The 23,390-nt window shown below is 44.8% G+C and overlaps 1 protein-coding gene across 1 annotated transcript in view; it reads right to left on the bottom strand.

Moving 5' to 3' along the window:
• Positions 1-23,390, bottom strand: part of LOC146198978 (fibrillin-1-like) — a 103,636-nt gene that overhangs the window by 43,195 nt on the left and 37,051 nt on the right. The window contains exons 10-31 of the mRNA XM_084594433.1: positions 22,359-22,481; positions 21,677-21,799; positions 20,827-20,955; positions 20,392-20,514; positions 19,779-19,904; positions 18,884-19,102; positions 17,904-18,029; positions 16,352-16,477; positions 13,978-14,106; positions 9,909-10,052; positions 9,029-9,082; positions 8,234-8,362; positions 7,695-7,841; positions 7,153-7,236; positions 6,950-7,075; positions 6,121-6,246; positions 5,530-5,655; positions 4,581-4,706; positions 3,466-3,588; positions 2,697-2,822; positions 1,342-1,467; positions 643-765 (exon numbers count right to left, since the gene is read on the bottom strand). Of these exons, the coding sequence (XP_084450559.1) occupies positions 643-765; positions 1,342-1,467; positions 2,697-2,822; positions 3,466-3,588; positions 4,581-4,706; positions 5,530-5,655; positions 6,121-6,246; positions 6,950-7,075; positions 7,153-7,236; positions 7,695-7,841; positions 8,234-8,362; positions 9,029-9,082; positions 9,909-10,052; positions 13,978-14,106; positions 16,352-16,477; positions 17,904-18,029; positions 18,884-19,102; positions 19,779-19,904; positions 20,392-20,514; positions 20,827-20,955; positions 21,677-21,799; positions 22,359-22,481 (2,784 nt within the window). The remainder of the gene's footprint in view (positions 1-642; positions 766-1,341; positions 1,468-2,696; positions 2,823-3,465; positions 3,589-4,580; positions 4,707-5,529; positions 5,656-6,120; positions 6,247-6,949; positions 7,076-7,152; positions 7,237-7,694; positions 7,842-8,233; positions 8,363-9,028; positions 9,083-9,908; positions 10,053-13,977; positions 14,107-16,351; positions 16,478-17,903; positions 18,030-18,883; positions 19,103-19,778; positions 19,905-20,391; positions 20,515-20,826; positions 20,956-21,676; positions 21,800-22,358; positions 22,482-23,390) is intronic.

The following is a 23,390-nucleotide window of genomic DNA, read 5'->3' as shown; positions in this document are numbered from 1 at the left end:
GGACAGAGCGAGTATTACGCATTTGATTGCCTCGGCAGCTAAATCTGGTTTGTTGGAAACTGCTGCGAAAAGGCTTGCACAGAACTCATTACGGGCACACTACAAATGCTGAGGTGACCTTTGTTTGTCTGATGGTAAATTATACCATCTCAAAAACAACATAGTAGGCAATTTTGCGAGAAAAAAGAATTAATATTTAAGACAATTAAACAATAAATAGTTAAAATACAAAATTAAAACAGAAAAGTAAGCACATTGTTAGAAAACAGCATTAGCATCACGCCTCTGCATCTCGTTAGCGTGACCTCGCAGCAACTAGCCAAACTGCAAGCATTGTCCTGACAGCACATTTCTTGACCGCTCTTAACGCATTTAACCGCACTTAGTCCCGTCTGCCAATGACCATTTCGTGAGGATGACGTCAAATACTGCATCGCAGGAACGTAGACATTAGGACGTTAGGTGTGCTCGCGAAGGTACCACAGACAGGTCATTACAGGACATGCTCTGCTAAGATGAGTATCTTCGAAGTGCTGGCTTCTTCAGCTCAGGAGACAAAATTGTGGATAGAGGATTATAAAGAAGGAAAAAGGAGAAAGGCAAACGAAACGCGCATGTAAAGGCATTGAAATGGGACGACACCTCTGCACGTGACGCCATCTCCTTGGAATCCTTCGCGACAGGCGCACCGGTACGAGCCGTCGGTATTGATGCAGTCGGCGAACTCACTGCAGTCGTTCTCGCCGTTGGTGCACTCGTTGTCGTCTAGAAATTGAAAATGAGGCTGCGATGTGAATTTTACTGAAACGTTTTATTATTTTTTTTTCAATACTGGTTTATATACAAAACATATGGCCTTTCCAAAATTTTGCAGGTGGGGATGGTAAGTTCAGTCAATACATCAAAGTTCCAAATCGTTTGGAAAAGTTTCTACTGAACTAGTCTTATTGAATACACGCGAGTCATGGTTATTACATTCTAAAATTGCTTTTGTCGATCGGAAACAAAAATTTATAGCCATAAAGTCGTGGCAGGTAGTACATAACTCCGAATGGATGATTAGTACCAGGTATCAGTGAAACGAATGGGCGTACGTCCAAGCTGGACGTACGCCCATTCACAATTAAATTTGTTTTTACAAAGCTGTCAAAAATACTTTAGCTCAAGTTTTCTGCTCACAGCCAATGTTGGTATAGACTGCTCGTAGACTGAGTTCTTCTGAAACCTGTGGCCAATTTCTACGCGACATAACAAGACAGCATGTAGAACACACAAAAAAGTGTAGAAGGCATTCCTCGGCTGCATTCGCGTTGTTGCGAGCAAAAGACGCTGCGCGCTCACCTGTGCAGTGCATGTGGCCCTCTTTGACGGAGTACCCCGGTTGGCAGCGACAGACGTAGGAGCCCACAGTGTTCTCGCACCTACCATACTGGCACAGGTTCGGGTTTCTTTCGCATTCATCGTAGTCTTTGAGAAAAAAGAGCAAGGTTTTGCTGTAAGCTTCGGAATAGGTTTACTATTCCGCAGATGAGCGGAAATGAGATCATCGTCACAAGGTTTTTTTTTTTTAATTTTTTAATGCGTGATGCTACTTTAAATCGTGCCATAAAGCCCATACGTATCGTCATGTACACCTGACTGTGTAACTGTGTGAACACATTCGTCGATTCAGTTTCTAAAAGAACAATCTAACGTTCTGAAACACATTCTAAAACAAAACGTGTCGCAGATAGCTTAGAAAATGGTCTTCAGCCACATTTGTGTACTACATATTTTCACATAAAGTGACTTTTATTTCTAAAAAAACACTAATCGAAGAGTCGAGCCAGCAGTTTGAAAGCTATGGAGCAAGGTTATGCAGGAAAGGAAACGTTTATAGATGCGGGTTGGCCTGCTTAGCCTATCAGGTAATGTAGCCTGTATTAAGACATTGAAGCTCGTATGTGCAACTGGTGACAACTTTTGGTGTGTAGTGCAAGTGACGAGCGTTATAGGTAAAAAGTAAATTAGACGACTACCAGGCGCAACCGTACTTTTCTATTACCGTTCAAACCCATAAAAACGTCTGCGTATGCTCGCTGCGTCCATCTTTTCTTCAGCAAAGGTGTGCTGGTCAACGCTTAGATAATAGACCCCTTTCGTAAATGTTAAGTCAGCTTCACCTCTATGCTGCATTCCCCTCTAATGGAGGAACAGCAATGTATTGAAACATTATATTATGGCCATAATTCATATCATTTATGCATCAGAACATATTCGCATAATTGCTCTATTACCACTACATGCATCTGTGTAGAAGCAACATGCAATTTCAGGTCTATATCGCTGTTTTTCTGGCGGCCAGTGACGCCATGTTTGGGGAAAGAAGCAGCATGGGAAAGCCTACTTAACGATTTTTGCAAGGGGTCCATTGACGAACGCAACGATAATTTCTCTCCTACCGCGAGATAACGCCAAATGATATTGTCACAGTGAGCTTAAGACCCCATGCGCTAGCCGTGAACGAGGAGTTTGTTTTCCATAACTTCCTCGCTTCCATTACGTGGTACGTATCGCCTCTGTATAACTTGGCAGCCAATTAAGACTGCTTGTGGAACGCCTAGTTACCACTTATACAAGCCCATGCTCGTACGCTTGCGTGTAAGCAACCGTGTGCGCTCTCGCCTTCGTCACCGCTGAGGAAAGGGTTTCCTCACCGACGCATCCTTTTCCGTCGGGCGCCGTCAGCAGTCCATCCGTGCAAGTGCAGGTGTATCCTCCCTGTGTGTTGCGGCACCTGCCGCCACTGCACGAGTCCAGGCCACGCGCACACTCGTCCACATCTGCGGGTATACGGGCAGCGGACACGGAATGCGACTATGTCACGCTATAGCGCCAGTGATGCGCATTCAGCGTTCAGAAATAGTGGCTAGCGCACAGGGAAGACGCGCATGGAAGGTAAGAGGACACTGAAGAAAAAATAATGAAAAGAAAAACAAAATACTGTGCATGTATACATTCTTCTTGTAACAAATTTCATTTGCGAGTATGGCGTGTGTCCTGTCTTCCTAATTTTTGTATACGCCTTCCTCGTGTCCTAACCACTGCCTCAATCATTAAGAGCCACACATGCAATCTGCGGCAACAAATACTTTATGATGCCAGAGCGAACAAAAACAAATGTTGATAACTGAAGGGGACCGTTAACTAGCGAACTTCGCTTAGTTCAGTCGCCAAGATATCCGCCCTCTGCAGTGTGATACGATAAATCAAAAGTTGAACAGGGCCTTTACACATAGCCGGCACAGGTGGACAAAGTTATCCGATTATATAAAGCAATCTTCTCAGTCTTGAAAGTTGTACTTAGAGAGGTCAATATTTTGGTCACCAACCTCGGAACCTTGCAGGTGGGAAACTGTATCGCGTCGTAAAAGTGCAGTGTGCTGTTCGTGTTCTCTTTGTCTCCGCTGCCGTGCGCTCACTGACCTGTGCAACTGACGCCGTCCGGGAGCAATTCGAATCCTGGATGACAGGAGCACAAATAGCTGCCCGGAGTGTTGACGCACACGGACTTGCAGTTGCCCCGGTTTATAGCGCACTCGTCGATATCTGTACCGTGCAAAAGAAAAGAAGAAACCTACAGTAAGCCACATGTCTTCAAATGCCACTAAAGCCACCAGGCCTATATGTACACGGGTCATTCTTTTATTTAAGGAGTATAGTCGCGACTGTAAAGATATCAGCACGTCAAGTTCGCAGCCTCACGGGTGAGCAGAACCAGCTCACCATCGCCATCTCATGGTATTAAGGCATTAATCGGATAAGGTAAAAAGTTATGGGGTACACTAAAGCTCCGTCTTTAAGGGTATGACGCGATAGCATAGGGTTCCAGCACACATATAAAGCTCCGCTTTAACCAAGCCTTGTAAACGGGCCGTAGTTGCCTAAAGTAACGGGAATGCAAAGGGTTCTGGCAAGTTGATTCTGATATCACCCTCCAGTATGAAAGGAGAGGCCCGAGCTGATGGCTCCTGCCAAGCGTAATGTCAGGCAACCCTGTAAAATTTCAGATGTCAGACGCCAACTGCCAGCGCCATACTTGTAATTTTTCGCTCACACCGCCAGCGCCGACACTGCATTTTCAGTGAACGGAGCCTTTAACGTGATTGCATTTTAAGTATTGCATGTTCGACGCGAAGAATTACGTTTCCTGGGAAGCTGAAATTTGCTGAAATCATTCGATAGCAATGGCTGCGAAGTTTGAAACAGAAAAAACGATGCGATTGAAACAAGGACAAGAAGGAACGTAAACGAACAAGAATGGCATCAAATTTACAAACTAGCCCATACCAAAGTACTCCGAGGCTTCGAAGTAATTGAAGCTTTCCCATTACATCGACAGTTTAGAAGAGTAGGCGATAAAATGTCCATATGTGACAATCAAGTTGATACACACTCTCTTCTGCTTAACTTGACACATGGTCTGAGTGTTCATTTTTCTTCTTGTAGTGAGGTTTAATTTGGGAAGTGATGTATGGCTTTCCTTTGTTCATACTGAAGGTGTGTGCTGTTCACTCAGTTTTTCGTGCAAGTGGGTTCACCTTCGCAGCTGGACTGGAGCGAGGTCTGCTTGTAGCCGTGGTTGCAGATGCACTGGTAGGCGCCCATCATGTTCTCACAGACGCCGTTGGAGCAGATCCCACTTGTCCGGCTGCACTCATCGATGTCTTGGTTCATGAGTTGAAACAGACGCCATATCACCATTGACATGCAACTTGAGTATTCATAATTTTTGGCACAGAACGCGTATGAGCCACCGAGGCTCTATATTAGAAATGTATAACGTTATTTGAATTTGTTAACAGTATTACTTTGATCTCGCTGCTCGAGCTGAAGCACAACTGCTCAACAGATCGACGCAATTAAACATGAACGTTAGGAGCTATCCATGAATGTGTTTCTCGTCAAAGTGCCCCCCCCCCCCCTTTTTTTTCTTCCGGGCGAAAGAGCACCATCCAAAGGAAACTACTTATAGTCAGAAGCTAATGCATTCGATGAACGGTTGTAATGATGGGCGTTTTTTTATGCATTACGTGTTGTCCTGAGTTCACACACAGATGAGTACCAGTCCGGTAATATCGGCACCTTGCCTAATGATATGTTTTCTGAAATTAATCAAGGAATAGAACACGGATTGAGGCGGGCAATAAGGATAGGGGTTAACAGCGTTGTCAGATAATCTTTAAAAAAGAACGAGGAAAGGAAGGATTCTTGTATAAACAAGGCAAAGGAAGAGTCATCCTCTGGCGATGTTTCTGAAAAGCTAGCCAATAAAAAAAAATAACAGGACGATACCAATGCAGTCGAGCACACGTTCAGAGGTGTTCAGTGCCGGTGAGTGAAATGTAACTAAGCCCACGATTGCTTGTCAGTGGCGATAGTCTATGAGCATAAAAAAAAAAAAGAAAAAAAAAAAGCTCGGTCCGCTGGTACTGTCAAAGCTTTCTTCGCGAGTACCGTGTATGGCGACGAGTTATTGCGAAGACCCACCTTTGCAAGCCTTTCCGTTTGGTGTCAGCTCGTGGCCCTCCGGGCAGACACAATGAAATGAGCCGGGCGTGTTCACGCAAGTGCCACCCCTGCAGAGGCCTCGGTTGCGCGAACACTCGTCCACGTCTGCGCAGAAAAACGATAACAATCACCAAACTTTCTCATGAGAGTGAAAGGCGTCGAGCTTGATCTTGATGGGAAATTTAGGACCCCTTGCAACCAGTGACACGGCCTCATAGAGCCACAATTGAGTGCATAATAGTTTGCAGCGTTTAGGTCGTATGGCGACATGCTTGAGTGCACAAAAGAAGCAGAGGTTATGAGGATAGTAAACACTATAAAATGCTTACGCAAGGAAAGAACACCGAGAAAACGCGGAGCTACTCGACGGAATATGAATTTTAGATTCTTATATTACAACCTTTTTGCATATATTTCGAGGAGATGTACTGCTCATTATCTGTTTTTTGACTTTCTATTTATTTCGAAAACAGTGATTGCACGAACCCCTTACATTTTCGCGGCATTTGAGTTTTTAATAGCTTGTGACAGCGTTTACTCGGACCGTTTTGTCCGAAGCCAAGCACTTACCGCGGCACGCCTGCATGTTCATGAAGCTTTCAAAGCCGTCATTGCACTCGCAGAGGAAGGACCCGGCCGTGTTCTTGCACGTTCCATTGCCGCAGATCTCGTGGGTTATGCCGCACTCGTCGATGTCTTCACCATGAAAACCGAGCAAATCAAACAACGCCACAACTCATTTTACGCTATGCGGAAACATAAAATGATAATAGTCTACTAATGGTCTAGCTCCGGGTTAATTGGAGAAATATGGGAGAGGCCTTCACCCTGCAGTGGGTATAGTTAGGCTGATGATGATGATGAATGGTCCAGCTAAGGAACTAGATTTTGTGGTAAAGTTAGTGCGAAAAAACGAAAACTAAAGGAAGGTTTGGTTTACAGGGTTTAGCGTCCCAAAGCGACTCAGGCTATGAGAGACGCCATGAACGAAGAAGTAAGACCCGGCTCCTTTCTTTGGTGCTCGTTTTTATCGCGCCAACTTCACCGTGATTAAGACTCAAATGACGCAGCTTTTCATCTTGCTAGCATTTGTGGCACTGAGCGATAGAGATATGAACTTTCTTGCCTTAGACGCAGGGCCCGAAAATAATTTTAATTACACCCTTGGCGACGTGACAATAATAAAACGGAGACAGCACAAATGGTCATCACGGACCAAGAGTTACGCCTCGTTACCATGGCTCGTGGAAACGCCAGCTTGCAAAAGACGCCTGTGCTTTCAAACGTACTCTTCCAAAGGTCCCTCGCTAGATTTTCCTACAAAATGTGGTGCGACCTTTGAAATACGCATGCAAGATGGTACGTTTAGTGCACTGTACAGACAGATGCCGCCACTAACCTGTGCAGTTGATGCCCTCTTGGTCAAGGGCAAATCCCTGGTTGCAGACGCAGGTGAAACCACCTATGGTGTTCTGGCAGCGACCGTTCTGGCACAGTCCAGGAAAGTAGGCACACTCGTTAATATCTGAAAGGACCAAACCACTGCTATGACGGCACTGCCGGTGCAAGATCCTCGCGGGATTCTTGGCCCCTGAACCATACCAGAGATGGTGACCTCTCCGATGCCGATGTCTTTTCCTAAAGGTCCGTACCCAGGTCCCTTGGGACACAGTTCCCGGTGGGCCTCTGCAGAAGATAATTTTCTCTCGACTATCTTCAAATTTTCTCTGCTATTTTCATGGTGGCTACAGTTTTTTTCTGGTTATCATAACAGGACAAAGTTCGCCACCGTGAAAAAGAGGATCATACTAAACAGTTGGCGCTTCCAAGGACGCCACAGGATAGTTTGAGCCATGCTGGTTTGGACAAAGAAAGAATGTTCATTATTCTCAAAGAAAAAGACACAGGCTTGTGCTACTTATTACCGATATTAATTACAGGTCAATGTTGGCAGTAAATGAGATTAGTGTCATATCTTTCAGTTGTGCGACGGGGACAACCTATGCGTCACACGAAAGCATCAGCAAAGCTGAAACTGTTCAGCTCTTGCGAGGGTTGAAGTTTCAATATTTCCCATTTAACGCTGCTTGTCTCGCATATGACAATGCAGGTGAAGTCCGTCTCGTGGCTTCAGTCAGGCTCACCTGTTCCGAGTCGGGGGCAGACCTCGCAGGTGTGTCCCCAAGCCTTGCCCAGGGTGCAGCAACAGACAGCTTTCGAAAAGAGTCCGTACATGCCGCGAGAGCAGCGACCTTCTTTGTACGAGGCGTAGCACACCTCTTCGCGCAAATCTGCATAAGACCCATCGAGAAACACGCAGTGGGTCTTGTTCAGTATTGATCCTTGTCAGTTGATCAGATTTTTTTTTTAGCATGAATTCTTCAGTGCCACCGTAAACAAAGAAAGAAAGAAAGAAAGGAAGAAAGAGAGAAAGAAATAAAGAAACAAACAATAAAAAAAGAACTGCTCTAAGCATGTGTACGCGACGAAAAGTTTGCCCTGCTTACATTAGATAGTGAGCTCAGAAAAGGATTTTATCGCCTTTTGTGATAGATATGTGTGATAGATATTCACGCCAACTAAAAAGAGTGCATTTGGCTTGTCTTGAAAAGACCGGAATAGAGATGCGAGACAGTTACGTAAAAAACAAAAAAATATCAGAATATGCTCGTAAAAGACGTACCGACGCACCGTGTCCCTGCAGGGTCAAGGGTGAGGCCAGGTGGGCAGTTGCATTGGTACGAACCATGAGTGTTGACGCAGAGGCCGCCACCGCGACAAATTCCCGGGTACAGCTCGCATTCGTTGATATCTGCACGCGCAAACAGGACGTACATTTCTGCAGCCAGCGATTGATAGAACCTGCTTCCTTTCACTAAGAACTGATTGGCAATACACGTGTCTGAAATAGAGATAGCAATAAAGACAGATAGAGAGAGAGAGTGAGAGAAACGGGAGAAAAACAAAGTTAGTTTATGGGGCTTAACGTCCCAAAGCGACTCAGACTATGAGAGACGCCGTAGGGGAGGGGTTCGGAAATGTTAAACACTTGGGGTTCTTAAACGTGCACTGACATCGCACAGCACACGGACGCATTGCTTTTCTCTTCCATCTAAAATCCGCCACTGCAGCCGCGATTCGATCCCGTGTCTTTAGGGTCAGCAGTCGAAGAATGAAACAAAGTGTTCGCAAGCAAAACACTTAGATAATTGACGTTATTGTACAAGCAGACAGATTTTAGAGAGAAAAATTTGTGGACTTGTGTTGCACGTGCGTAAATAACGGCAGGTCAGAAAAATGAATACATCTTGGAAGGTTTGAAAAAAAAGGGGGCATTTCAGGGAACGTTTTTGCGGCTGTTTTTGCTGTATAGGCACTTACCGCCTTAATCCGAAAGTAAGCTTCGGCCTCTACAACATCGGGGTTTAGGCGCCATAATTTTACACGCGAGTGTACAACAAGAGTCAGTGTCACCCACCTGTGCAAGTGATTCCATCGATGGATGCCTGACCTCGGGGGCACTTGTGCGGATCTGGAACGAAAACAAGTTTTTGCGCTATCTCACCGGTTGTTTTTACTAAACGTCTATGTTTACTATTGGTTATTTTGTAACGCTGCGACGCTTCTCCTAACTAGAAGCTTGCTTACTGTGTAAAAAAACATTACATGGCGTCTTCTGATGTACTTTACCGTGGAAGTGACAAAAAAAAAATGAATTAAAGACACTTTAGGATAGGTGGTCAGAAATCGCTTCCTAAACTTCGGATAATAATCTAGTACAGAACTACTACTTTAGGCCGCTCGTCGCCTCTGTAGGGCTTATAAATGATACTGTAGTAACTCTGACAAGCTTCACCTTCTCCTAACAGGCTTAGAGCATTTCCTGTCTCTATGAAATGATGAGGATTTCTGTGTTGCGTACCTTTCTACAAGTTTTCTACTTTTATTGAGCTATCCTCGCACTGCACCGCAGATGGAAATTTACACTCGATAGATAAAAATTTAAACTCATTACCATGCGCGCTGCTCCTTTTTGTTTGAAAAAAAAAAAACTATTTTATTATTTTCGCACCATAGATAAGACTACAAAACATTTCTACAATATAGAACAGCTGGCAAGTCACAGACCAGCAGGAAAAAAAGTAAGTCTGATATAATTACGATACAAAGGTGCTACAAATAAATGAATTGCAACTTATGGCTAGTCCAAGTTTCTAGAGCAAAACGCTGTGAATAAAGGGAGAAAGTGTGCGACGACATGACCAAGGCATATGTAGCGAATAAAATGCTCCGAATACTTTCGCAACACAGCGCTTGTTCGGGTCGAACCTAAACAGTTGGAAAACCAGCGCCCTCACCCTTGTCGGCAGCGCAGAGCTGGCAGGGGCTTCCCCAAGCCTTGCCTACCGAGTTGCAGCACTCGGAGCGTAGCATACTTCTCTTCACGTCGTTCTCACACTGGCCGTTTCTCACGGTCAGCCAGCATAAGCCGCGGCGGTTGTCTGCCGTGCACGGGTGAACAAGAAAGGGACAGCAGACAAACACATATTACCATGGAGCAGCCATGTTTAGAATAAAATAAAGACGTATTAAAATGAATTAGTTTTCGATAAACGCAATCATTTGTGCAAAAAATCATTTGTGGTACGACGCCGCAGCGATCATGGTCACGAAAATCCCCTTTCTTATGCAGGCTATCCTTTGGAGCAACGGTTCTCAGCCATTGATGTGTCGGAGACACCCTGTGGACCAGGCAAATTTGCAGAGGACCCTTGAGACAGTACGGGGGGGTAAGGCGGTTTAGTGCGGATTGCTGCCGCAGTTCCGGAAGCAGGTTGCGGAATTGGGATTGAGTCAAGGCTGAACTAGCCTGTAAAAACGCATACTTAATAAACAATGGCGTCATGGCCTGCAGATGACGCAGTAAAAATGCAACGTGTCGGCGCCGGTATGCCTGCCACTAGAAGGAATTCAACTCCTACTAACATCGCGCCGCTCGCATACCGGATAGTCGAGACGCTTTACATTGCAACCCCGCCCAGCAGTGAAGCCAGAGCTCGAGTTTCACCGATGTCGGCATCAACAAGCGCCATAGACGCTCTATATCTCTCTCCCTCTACTTCGCACGCGCTTGCTGTTTCCGCATTTCTCTCGTGTTTATTTAGCTTTGGGAAAGTAAAGTCTGCTTTAAATCTCCGTGCTTTTAATCCTGTAAAACTGTCTAGCCAAGCTATCATGTGTATTTTCTTTCCTGTTTTTTTTTTTTCTTTTGTGAGCGTAGGCTTCGCGGACCCCCCTGGGATCCCCGGTCCCCTATTTAAAAAACGCCGCTTTGGAGTACCACTTCCGCCTGCCACGACAATGTCGGCGATTTTCTGCCCACAACGAATACGCTTGAAGCCTACCGGTCAAAAATTTTATTGTAGAAGTCACTGACCGGCCGCCGTTTTTAGAACCCTTCATATTACCAGTCTGACAACATCATCCCGATATCTCCCTTGGAGATATCACCAAGTTACTACAAAAGCCACCGAAACATTGGAACGAACTGGGGCATGACGCACCAGCAAATATGGTCACAATATGCCCTTTCTGACGCGAGTCAATTACTTTCCGTAGGCTACTCGCGTTCACATTAGTGATCCGTTCTTTTTAGCGGTCTAGGTCTCATTTATACGCCTTACGTTTGCCGTGAGATGTTGTGCAGTGCATTCATGAATACGCGTCTGCTTACAACTGGTTATGTCTAGCGAAGTCGAACTAAATCCTGAACCTGAAGACAGTAATACAGATGTCACACCACTTGAAACAACTGCCTACGCAATAGCCAGATTAGAAGCCACCCAGAACACTTATCACAGAGCTTACACTTATTCGCAAAGCTCATACGAAATTTGAGAAACTTACGAAATGACCTTTCTTTGCGCGTAGACGGAAAGGTGTTGAAGGTCGCAAATTAAATAAAGCGGATTCAATACTGAATTTGACAGCACACTTCAAGCAGCTAAACGACAAATGCTATGACGCGGAAATTCAACTTCGTCATGCTAATCAACTATTCCTTGGGATTTCTGATGCCAGTGATTAAAAACGGACACAATGAGAATCGCATGTATTGCACGGCAACTAGACATCACTATCAATGATACCACGACTTAACACGCTCTCAGCTTCATAGGTTGATAGGGTAGGGCGCAGCGGAGATGGAGTGCTGGTCTTTGTAAAATCCAATGTAAAGTCTTGGTTCTAAGGCCAAAGAATTTTTCTCTAAGCCGCAAAATGAAGCCATCACGCCATTATTAACGATCAAAGGTCAATTCAAATGCTACGAAAGGATTTCTTATCACCGCAAGAAACCCTCTCAAAGCATCTGACTGTCCTTTAGTCTTTAATAGCGCCGTGACAGCTTTATTTTGCGGCCGAGAAGAAAATCATTTGGCTTCAGGACTTTTGCCCAAGGCTGTACCTTCGTTCCCAGTAAAAATTATTTGCAGCCAAGAAATAACGCGTGTTCAAATATCTCTACCTTCTAACACCATTATCATCACTGCTTCCTACCGTGCGCCTTATTCCGATCGCACCTTTGTCGACGAGCTTTGCAGTGTCCTTACGAACTCGCATTTTCAATTTACAAATGCAAAACACGTGGTTTATGTCCATACGAGCTTCCAAGACATTGACTGGAATAATTTGTACACACTGTCTCGCTAGTCCGACGAATTTTGTGACATTATTCTGACATTTAACCTCACGCAAACAGTTAAAACAACCCGGGGCTACAATATTCCTGATCATACCCTTGTTTCAAATTAAAATTTTATTCAGTAATTGTGATGTGTTGAGTTCCTCAGTGATTAAAAATGTTTTTTTTGCAATCTTTCGATTCCCATCCCTATAGAAGAACCGCCAATAAAATACACTCGTTACAAAAGAACCGATTTTGCTAGGATGAATTTCGAGCTCCCTAGCGTCTAGTGCATCACAATCACCAGGCCTTATCAAAAGATCCCTATACCTTGGCTCTCCTTATGTTCGAAAATTAGTATATGAAACATTCACCTGTACCAGACTTGATTATGCAGCTGCTATATGGAACCCTTATCAAGCATACTTAATTAAATCTTCAGAAGCTATTCAAAACTGTGCAGTTAGTTTCATATTATCAGATTACAATAGACATGAAAGCGCACCAGGATGAAATGCACACTTAACATTCATCCGCCATAGCAACGACGAAAAATGCGGAACTCCTTCCTGTTTCATAAAATATGTTACAATATCCCCGGCCTTAGTGGCAGGTTATTGCTATCTCCTATCGGAACATCGCACTGCTTGTTCAAGTGCCTCAGCATTCAAAGTGTACACGGATCAACAATAGCATTTAATAAATCTGTCCTGCCATATACAACAGAAAACTGGAACCAGCTACATGACTACATTGTAAATGAGCGCGACTCGCCGAATATTCGACAGACGCGCCAAATAATAAAAAAAGAAAACATTACACGTCTGTCATCAACCCATTTTTTTCAACACGTTACACTTTTTTCTTTTTCTTGTGGTTACCGCCTTTTACAGTCTTTTTGCCAATCTGTATTGACCAACATTGTGATTGTATCACTTTGCATCGTATTGTATTACAGATAGATGGATTTATTGAAAGGAAAAGGCAGAGAGGTTGGCCCGAATAATTCAAATCTGGCCTGCTACTCTGCACTGGGGAAGGGGAAGGAGAGAAGAAAGAAGGTCATGATGGGTGACGATGTATTACATTATATTTAATTGTCTTAACATTGTTTTCTACCCCCTTTCATTGTATTACTTGCTCCAGCCCCCCTGTGTAATGTCTCAATAGATGCCTTTAAGAGTAAAATAAACTATGATAATGATGATGATGATATCTTCTTACGCTAAACCTAAGGAGCGCATAAATTATGCTTTCACTACCAAATGCTCCCCGCTAAAGTCCAGAGCGTTTAGTAGGTAGTGCGCAATGCGGACGGGATACCTTTTTCAGTTAGTTACCTTAAGAGAAAATAATGTTTGCACTTAAGCCTCGGTCAGTGCAATGCGCTGAGTTTGTACGTAATGCGCAGAAGCCAGAGCCCTTGGTGATTGCGTTTGCATTGCAGATATTCCCTCATAAAGCTATCGTTGCAAAATACTGCCTGACAGGTAGTAGTTCTGGAGCGTAGCGAAAATTCGCGTGCTCGCGTGCCACAGCTTCAGCATGCACAGACCGGCTCAGGTATACGTGCGTACTCTTTGAAAAAGTTCTTGGAGTCTGGTATTTGAAGTGTGCTTACTTAGCGCCAAACTGCAACAACATATTCGCGACTGCTTCGGGAGAAATATAAACAGATATTCCCCAAGAGGAACAGAAGAGAGTGAGGCTCCCCTGCACACGATGAATGCGGCCATTCTCACCGATGCAGACGTGTCTGGACGCGTCCAGCGTGGTGCCGACCGGACATTCGCATCGGTAGCTGCCCGGAGTGTTGATGCATGTCCCACTCACGCAGACGTCCTTGCCGGAACTCAGGCACTCGTCCACGTCTACAAGTAACGTAATCATAAGCATTGTGTCTGCATGCTTCTCGTCAGAGAGAGAGAGAGAGCAGGCAGTTAAAAGAACAAACACGGAAACAGAAGCCTAGAAAGTTAAGACGACCGGCGGGCTTTTAATTATCTGATTATTCTTATGGCTTTGGTCTTCATCATATATTTTTTATTTGAGGAATACTTTATGCAATGTCGTGGTGCAAGCAGAAATTTCTCCAACCGCAGTAAAGAACGAAATAAAAACCATACATCACATTGGCACGTTGGGAAGAAAAGTTCAACTATACATGATCCAAAGGTATAAGTTAGACTATACTTTAACCAAGTCAAGAGCTTTAGCCATCGGCCGGCATCGCATTCGCTGCTGCCGTTTCAATATTTGCTCGATTCCGAGCCTGGTATGCTTGTCAGCAACTGGAAAGTCCGGCTTCTCTTTGTTCAATTGTCTAGGCAGCCTGTCTGGTACGGCTGCGGTCTCTGTCTTTAGCGAGAGTGGTTTCCTGTAGGCCACGCCACCTTTTTTGTCACGCCACCTTGTGGACTCGCCCGACAGTACGCTCGCGGTCTCGGCCGCACTCGCAAAGATGGCGTATGTGATGGCGCATTTATCTAGGTTAAATGAATGGGTGGCGCTGATGAGGCCCCATGAAGATGACGATGCTTGCTCCACAGCGCGATAGAGTGTTTTAGGTTTACATTAGGCGCGATCGGCAGCAGCGATAGCATAGTGTTCCTTTTGGGAGCAGTAGAGCTAACGCTGTAAAAGGCCTACGAATGGAAATTAATTCTGGAACTCAGCTGCTGCTCTAAAAGCTGCGTTTCCTTCGTGCTAGCGAAAGAATTGGACACTAGCACAGTAAATGACGTAATAAGTGATTTAGAAGAAAATGGAGAACTCAAGCATGACTTAAAATTCGCGCACACTGAGAAAAGCGCATCATTAATAATGCCGAAAAGTTGTTCAATGAAATAGTGATATATTCACGAGTATGTCCCGCCTTGTTTCGGTCTACAGCTTTTGTCAAACATCGCCATTATCTCGCTGTTAATAATGCTTCTTTCACCAACATTAGTGGTATAACAAAAAGCGAATTATGTCACCTTGATGTGAACTTTGAATTTGCCTGTCCAAACGCTCAAATAAAACAAAATTTAACACTATTAGAAGCTCTGGTGACTGTTTCGCCGCGTCATTATTTGAGGTTGCGAAATTAGCGTAACTTGCGTAACCAACAGCTGATACTAATAAATTTATCACTTATTCATAAAAAAAGAAATTCTGTGGAGTTTATTCAGTCTTTCAGAAAACCATGAGGAGATATTACTGAGCACGTGTGAAGGTAAAGGTGAATGAGACCAGTATGCGTGAAACTCAGCGCCCAGCAATGATGGTGGCCAACTGGCATTGAATTCTCCTTTTTCTTGATCTGTATATATCATATATATTACTAGCTTGGTTTTCGCCTTGACTTTGGCCACAAAATAAGTTACTTGTTCAGATTCCTGGCAAGTCTAAATTCGTGGTTCTCGTTTCTATTTCATCGCCGTCTACTTTGATATGAGTGGCTTCGCCACGGTGACTTAAACTATGCAGTGAAACAAGCTTTACAGTACTTCGGTTGGGCAACAAAGCGGCAATGTTTTCGAATAATCGGCATGCTACGTTATCTGAAACCTCGAGTTGAGCGTTCAGGTTTCTCGATTGATCTGCTGATTTGCTCTAGCAAACGTAGGCCATACATAAGGCGTCAAGAAATTGCTGCTGATCTGAACGCTGCATACAATTTCTATTTTGTACGATAATCAACTTTATTCCGCGCACTCAGGCACGCACGCTCGCACACGCGGGTGCGCGCACACACACACACACACACACACACACACACACACACACACACACACACACACACACACACACACACACACACACACACACACACACACACACACACACACACACACACACACACACACACACACACACACACACACACACACACACACACACACACACACACACACACACACACACACACACGCACGCACACGCACACGCACACGCACACGCACACGCACACGCACACGCACACACACACACACACACACACACACACACACACACACACACACACACACACACACACACACACACACACACACACACACACACACAGAATTTTAGTTCACTTCGTGCGCCGCAAAACTCTCCGCGGTCGAAAATCTGACTTAAGGCGCTCACCTTCGCATATGCTGGTGTGCGTATTGTGCCTGTACCCGGTGGGACAGGTGCACTGAAAGCTGCCGGGCGTGTTGCGACAGAGGCCATTCTCGCACAGAAGCAGGTTCACTTTGCACTCGTTGATGTCTGCGAGGAGAAGAGGAGAACTACTTCACTTAAGAGGAGAACTTCGACCGTGTGACAAGCGGCTCCAGCTCGCAAGGCTCCATTAACGGTGCGCCGATTCAGAATGAAACCAAGCGCTCCAGGAGGAACAGGAAGGGAGTGAAAATCAGGCTGAGGTGGTGGCAGAGTTGCATGCGCACAGTGCACAGTATGACTATGATAATATCCAGAAATGTGGCGCAACAAACACAAACACAAGTGAAGAGACACAACACACGCGCACACTACCAACTGTAATATGGATCTGAAAACACTTCCTCTTCACCACTCCTCTTCTCCGTACAGCTGAGACACTGAGCCGTTTCGCGCATTCAGAAATTGTAGAACATTAGTCGGGTCGCTTATGCGCTTGTTTGATGTTGATTGAGCACTGAACAGGTAGAGGGAGGGAAGTCTCAGTTCGCAGGTCGAGCCACACTAGCCCCCTGCAGATGTATTCTTTATTAGCACCCTTTGGAATGCCTGTCCCTTTTCACAAAATGTGTGTCTGCACTGAACCTGCTTTAGGTGCTGACTAATCATCCACCCCGCTTTGCCGCTGCCGCTTTTTATTTTCTTTTTCAGGCCAAGTATCACCGGTTCCAGGCTGAGAAATACATACGAAGAAACACTTTTTTTTTCACTACTTGACCTGCTTTCTTTTCACCCTCCCTCCTCCATCTCCCTCCCCAGCTTTTCGTCTTCGGAAGAGCAAGAGCGTATTTAAACCCCTGCCAGTGATGATCGCGCTGTCCAGACGAAGAAAAGTCTACTTGTCGAAACGTTGCCTCGACTTGCGAACTGAGGCAGTGCCCTTTCATACCATGCAGCCATCTTCTTCCTCTCGTTCTACCTGTTCTATGTTGAGTGAGATAGGTGGTATGCTCTGGGAGGAATGGAGTGACAGAGAACGGCGTGGACTAAATACATCTTTCCGTGCAACGCCATTCCTCTCTGTGCATGTCGCCCCACCTTGCACAAACCTTCAAGCTAAATGATAGCTGGTCAGGAGGGATTACGGTAAGTAAAAGTCGCAGAGCGGGAGCTTGAAGGCCCATCTATGAAGGCAGAGCTTTCATAAAGCTGAGAATAATTTCTTAAATTTTTCTGCTTAGTCGAGGTAGCGCTTTTAAATGCAGCTTTCTGATAGGTAAATATCAGTTTCAGAAGACGTGATTGATAGATAAAAAAATACTGCTTTTATATTGTTTGAACATGCCCATGCGCAGAATACATTTTTTTTTTTTTTACGTTAGTGGGAGACAAGGTTTGACTGCTGCACGTCTAGAGCAGGTAAAACTAGGGAAAGAAATTGGGCTGTGTGGAAGTAGCCACATAACCTTGCGGAAACTGTCAAAGAGAACTCATTCCGCTCATATACTGTAGCGAAGATTGTATTGGCACTCACCTTCGCATACCTTCCCAGTGCTGTCGACTTTGTATCCCGGGTTGCAGATGCAACGGTAGCTGCCCCTTAAGTTTTCACACGCTCCGTTGGGGCAGATGTTTGGGTACACCCAACATTCATTGATGTCTGCGCATCGAAACAAAGCATCGAATGTGCATAACATTGAAGACAGCGCCAGAAAAAAAAACACGAATGAAACAGTTTAGAGCCTTCGGCATATTATGTTAATGATGGAAGGTCACAAAAAATGTGTGCTGGTAATTTTCTCTTGGAAAATACACCTCCTTGACATTCTAGGGCAGAGATTTGGTGCGAAAACAAGTTTTCACAAGAAATAATGGCAGGCCCTTGAGATAAACGCACGGACGCAACCAGACTCGTTTCGCTAATAAGAGAATGAACATTCTGAACATATCGCGCTCAATGAACCGTTGCTCTGAACGAAGTAATTTTGCATGCTCCTATCAGTTCATCAATGCAGACAAACTTCACAAGATTTAGTCTTTAACAGCTATTCAGGGGAAAAGACGAAAAAGGGATAACATATTTGCAGAGTGATTAAGGCTTCAAGAGCACAAATGTTACGCTTTTCAGTGATATTACAATAATATAAACTGGAAGAAAACACTTCTGGTTTAGTTTCTATTAGCGAAAACAAAACATTGCAATTTTCCTTTTGTTTCTGCGGCTGATTTAGCAGAAACGCAGTGCTTGATCTCCAAACAGAATTTAAGAAACCTGGAGATGAGGCGAGTATTTATTTTATTCTACTTCCTTTAATGTATTGCTTCAGGTCAGGTGGGTCAACATGCCGATCTTGCTCATGAAGAAACGTGAGGGTAAATTTCTGCCTTGTACTTGAAGGCAACACCACTTCCAGGCCTTTACAGACGAATGGCTGGACAGAAACTGGCAACCCATAGCGAAAAATAAGGCCAATAGCCACTCGGGAACAGCGTAGGAAAATTTAGCCAGTCTACCTTCTCCCTCGATGCCAGCGCCGCTACCGTTCGGGCAGAGGCGTGAGTACTCGAAGCTTCCGGGTTGCGGGCACGGCGTACACTGGCTCCCCCAGGCGGCCAACGTGGCTCCATGCTGTGGCGCAGCGCAGCAGCACGCAGATTTCTTCACAACCATGGGGGAGGGCTGGCCGCAATCGCCGTTCTTGTACCACGAGTAGCAATAGTCACGCCGGGAGTCTGGGCGCACGGTGGCAGAACGAGGACACCAGTTTGACATTCACGATGTGTAACAGCTGCCTACTTCGAGGGTACAACCTCCCCTCATACAAGCCCTTGTTTTCATCAATCGCCTTTGGACATACTTTTCATTTTCTGCACGCGCGGTGCCGTTTGTGCAAGGCAAATGCCTCACCTAACAAGCGAACATCGTACCGCAAAAAAAAAAAAAAAAAAAAAAGAAGCTGCAGGCTAAGTCCTTCAGCTCCCAGCTGCCCTTGGCCAGTTTTACTGAGCAAGAAAATTCGGCCTCTTTGCAAAGTTAGGTTACATTTTTCTGCTGGCAAACGTTGGTGTATGGGTGTTTCATGCCCAAAGCTGCAGTTGTGTTCACGTAAGCAAAGCTCTAGACGCATGTTAGAGTTATTTATCAAGCGAGTGTAATTACTGCTGAGTATGTATAAGTGCGCAAGAAATCATGATACATATGAGACAGCAAAGACGCACAAAAATATTGTTTCTGCGCGCATTTTGATTAAGCAAACCTTTGTGGCGGAATGCTCACACAGACACTACATCCTGTGCATTCCTTGCAGCACAAAAAGATCAATTAACGGATGCAGCTTAAGGTTATGTAGGAAAAATGTTAGCGTGAGGAAAAGATTGAAGAAGTGAATCAACAAACATCGCTGCTTACCGACACACGACCGGCCACCAGGGCCAAGGCTGTAGCCGTCATCGCAAAGGCAGCGGAAACTGCCTACCGTGTTCTCGCACCGTCCGTTGCCACACACATTGTCAAGCTCCCGACACTCGTCAATGTCTGCAGGGTTAAATACAGGAGTTAGGTGCCCTCATTTGCCACAGTTGACAAGGCCGCACGCAAAGCAGAAGTGTCAAATGTTACGCAGTTTTTTTTTATATAGTTAAGGATTGGAATACAGCTTTCCTTTGGGAAAAGCAAAACATAAAAAAAGAACGTTTGAAACCTTAGCCCACAATTAAAGTAACAACACCAAATAATAGCTGTCTGGCTGCGCCATATTGATGAAGTGGGGTCCACAAACGGCAAGCAGCAACCGTGCGCAACGTTCGGCTTAATTAAGACAAAGAGATGGGTAAGACCCCTAGTTGTTAGACCTTCAACTGACACGTTAAAGAGTAGAAAACACATACGTTACTGTCGATTTCGGTGCACCGAGATTTTGTATCTAATGATGATCAGTATAGTACCACTTTGAAACGTTCGCAGTGCAAGCCGAGACTTATTACCATCTTTCACGGTGTGCACTCTGTCCTTACTCGCTTACCGACGCAGTGATGGTGGTCAGGAGTTTCCTTGAAGCCCGCGTTACAGCGGCATTTGACGCCACCATCCGTGTTTACGCATATTCCGTTGCGGCACATGTCAGTGGTCTCGCATTCGTTTATATCTGGAAGGGTGGGAGATGACATGTTTCAGAAACACAACGAAACATGCAAGAAAAAAACAACAACTAATGCATTCAGCTTTACTCCGGCCTTAGTCTGCAGTCCTAATGTGAAAATGATAATGGTAAACGATTGTCTACTAAATCATAGTTTGTAAATGCCGCGGTAGTGCTACAAAGTAATTTCTTCCAGAAATGGGCTTAATGTCTTCTATAAAAGTGAGTGATGAAGACCTCACAGGGCAATGCTATATGGAAACTCCTGATCTTAAAATCCGCCACCGGGACGTCAGGATGGCCTCGTCAAATGCTCACCCACACAGAACTGGCCGTCCTGCGACCAGACGTAGCCGTTTTTGCAGGTGCACCGGTAGCTGCCAGGCGTGTTCTCGCATGCGCCACCTCGAAGACAGATCTGGCTGTTCTCGGCACATTCGTCGATATCTGCGTGAAAAACTCATGCTAAATCGAACTGAAGCAACACAAGAAAGGAGGATCACCCCTCACTATTGTCAGTAACCGTATACCTGCAGCTTTGCTTTTTACTTGGTTAGCCATTATATTGTCGTGGCATGATTGTTCCCTTTCTCCAACGCTATTCAAATCAATGAATCAATCAATCAATCAATCAATCAATCAATCAATCAATCAATCAATCAATCAATCAATCAATCAATCAATCAATCAATCAATCAATCAATCAATCAATCAATCAATCAATCAATCAATCAATGATAATTTCATTCACGGAGTCTCTTGCTGGAAATTATGCTTGAAGATAGCTCGTAGTTTAATATTTATTGTAGACTTGTTTAAAACATTTCCAATACCTGGTGCATAAAATTAGATAGCTTTGTCAAACTCGTTTTACTCTGTTCTCTAATTTCTCTCCAAAACTGTTCTATTTTTGTAAAGTGCGATCTTTAATTATGTCCTTGTTGTAACCAATTTTGCTTAGTTAACTCCCTTCTGCCCCATCCGACGTACTGCCAGAATGGACCGTTAGGTTATAATTATAATACAAATAACTGACTGAATAAATTAATAAAATTTACATGCGCGTAGCAAGACCTGAACGCTACTTTCTCAGAGGCGCCAGCATGCCAGTTCCCTCGCTGTAAGAGCTGCACTATTTTGCAGCTATTCTGACATGAATCTGACTCACCGATGCATGCGTGTCCACTGGGTGACAGAATGAATCCAGGGTTGCACACACACTTATAGGAGCCTTCCATGTTGACGCAGCGTCCGTTCCCGCACATTCCACTCTCCTTGCATTCGTCACGATCTGCGTCACAGCGCGCACAACTGTTCACCTCGGACTAGCCATTTAAGGGTGGTTTCTGGCTCTGTCTTGTTTTGGAGAATGTCTGTCTTCTGAGCTTTGTTTTATTACTGTCGTAGCTTTGGTTTGTATTATTGGTTACTGATTGAACTGTGCATGTCGGCCCAGTCTTTTATCCGGACAAATAAAATGAGACGATTTCCAAACTGAGCACTTAGTATACAAAATGGACAGCTTAGTTTTGAACAGGTGCGTCGAATGTTTGGATCCACAGCCTTACAGCTTTCACGGATATATCTGACGGAATTATTGCGCAGCCTGTATGCTCGCTTCACTGTTTCCTTCGTGCTTTCTCTAACTTTGCCCCTAGTTTCATGTGTCTTGATTGGCTTTATTTTATCGCTGCTCCCCACTGCTAGTCTTAAAGTGAGCGACCGAATCTTAAAAATGAAGTCACTTACGGGAGCTAGTTATGTGTGTTTAGGCTAACGCCATACTTCTTATTGCAAAGCCAGCAGAAAAGTCTGAGCGCAGAGTCTACAAGTGTGCGATGTCCACTTACCGCTGCAGTCCGTGCCGTCCGGAGTGTTGTCGAACCCACGCGGGCAGAAGCAACGGAAGCTGCCCACAGAGTTGACGCAGCTGCCCAGGGAGCAGTACTTGTTGTCCTTGCACTCGTCTATGTCTACGCAAGGGAGAAGGTACACGGAACGTCGTTACTTGTGGAACAGGATAACATCCCGCTCTCTTCCTTATCGCATGTACGTTAAGCGCCCTTTCAGCATTATTAAGCCTCTAAAGCATTAGCTTGGGTTGAATTCCATTATTAAGCCTCTAAAGCATTAGCTTTGGTTGAATTCCTCACAAAACCTGAACCTTCGCTTATACACTACGGATAGTTCGAGTGCAGCACAGCAATGAATCGCCGTGAAACTCAAATGTAAGCGAAGCTTCGAGAGAGATGCTTCAATATAGACACTTTGACACGCATTTACCAACAAATCGTTAAACACTGACCACAATAAGCTCATTGCTCTCTGAAACATCGTGAACATTTCGCCGCTTGCTTGAACAAGCAGACAAGTGTTGTTGGAAGAGCAGTTTCTAGGGACAACTACAATTAGCAGTAGCGTGGAACCTGAGAAGGGTCGGCTGTTGGCATATTGGTGAGATGCATTAGACCCGAAGATGCCCATAAAACGCAACGCAGTGTCAGCCACTTAGTTACATCATTTCTTTTAATGCAAAAACATTACTAGTCCCTGGCGTTGTTGTGAACACTCGATGGTACGCATAAAAATGGCGTCGGGCGGGACGACGGCACGTGCAGCAGCCACCCTTGTGGTAGGGCCTTTCCCCCGTTGTTACCAGTGGTGCGCCATTTGCTCGCATTGCATCACTAATGGATCTCCATGTGGCGCGAGATTGCACTTCGTTCCTATCAAAATTGGAATGCAACGCTTCTTTGGACAGCATTCCGTGTGATGTAATACCATTGCGCTTCCCATTTAGCAGCCAAATGTTAGTGAAGTTGGATGCTAGTTTGGAATAGGGATTCGAACGTTGAAATATGTACCTACAATTATAAACATTA

The sequence above is a fragment of the Amblyomma maculatum genome, chromosome 2 (assembly GCF_055883805.1).
Source record: "Amblyomma maculatum isolate TAMU_Amacu chromosome 2, ASM5588380v1, whole genome shotgun sequence".
Taxonomy (NCBI): Eukaryota; Metazoa; Arthropoda; class Arachnida; order Ixodida; family Ixodidae; genus Amblyomma; species Amblyomma maculatum.
Note: the sequence above shows the minus strand (reverse complement) of the source record. Positions and strands in the feature narration are given on the sequence as shown.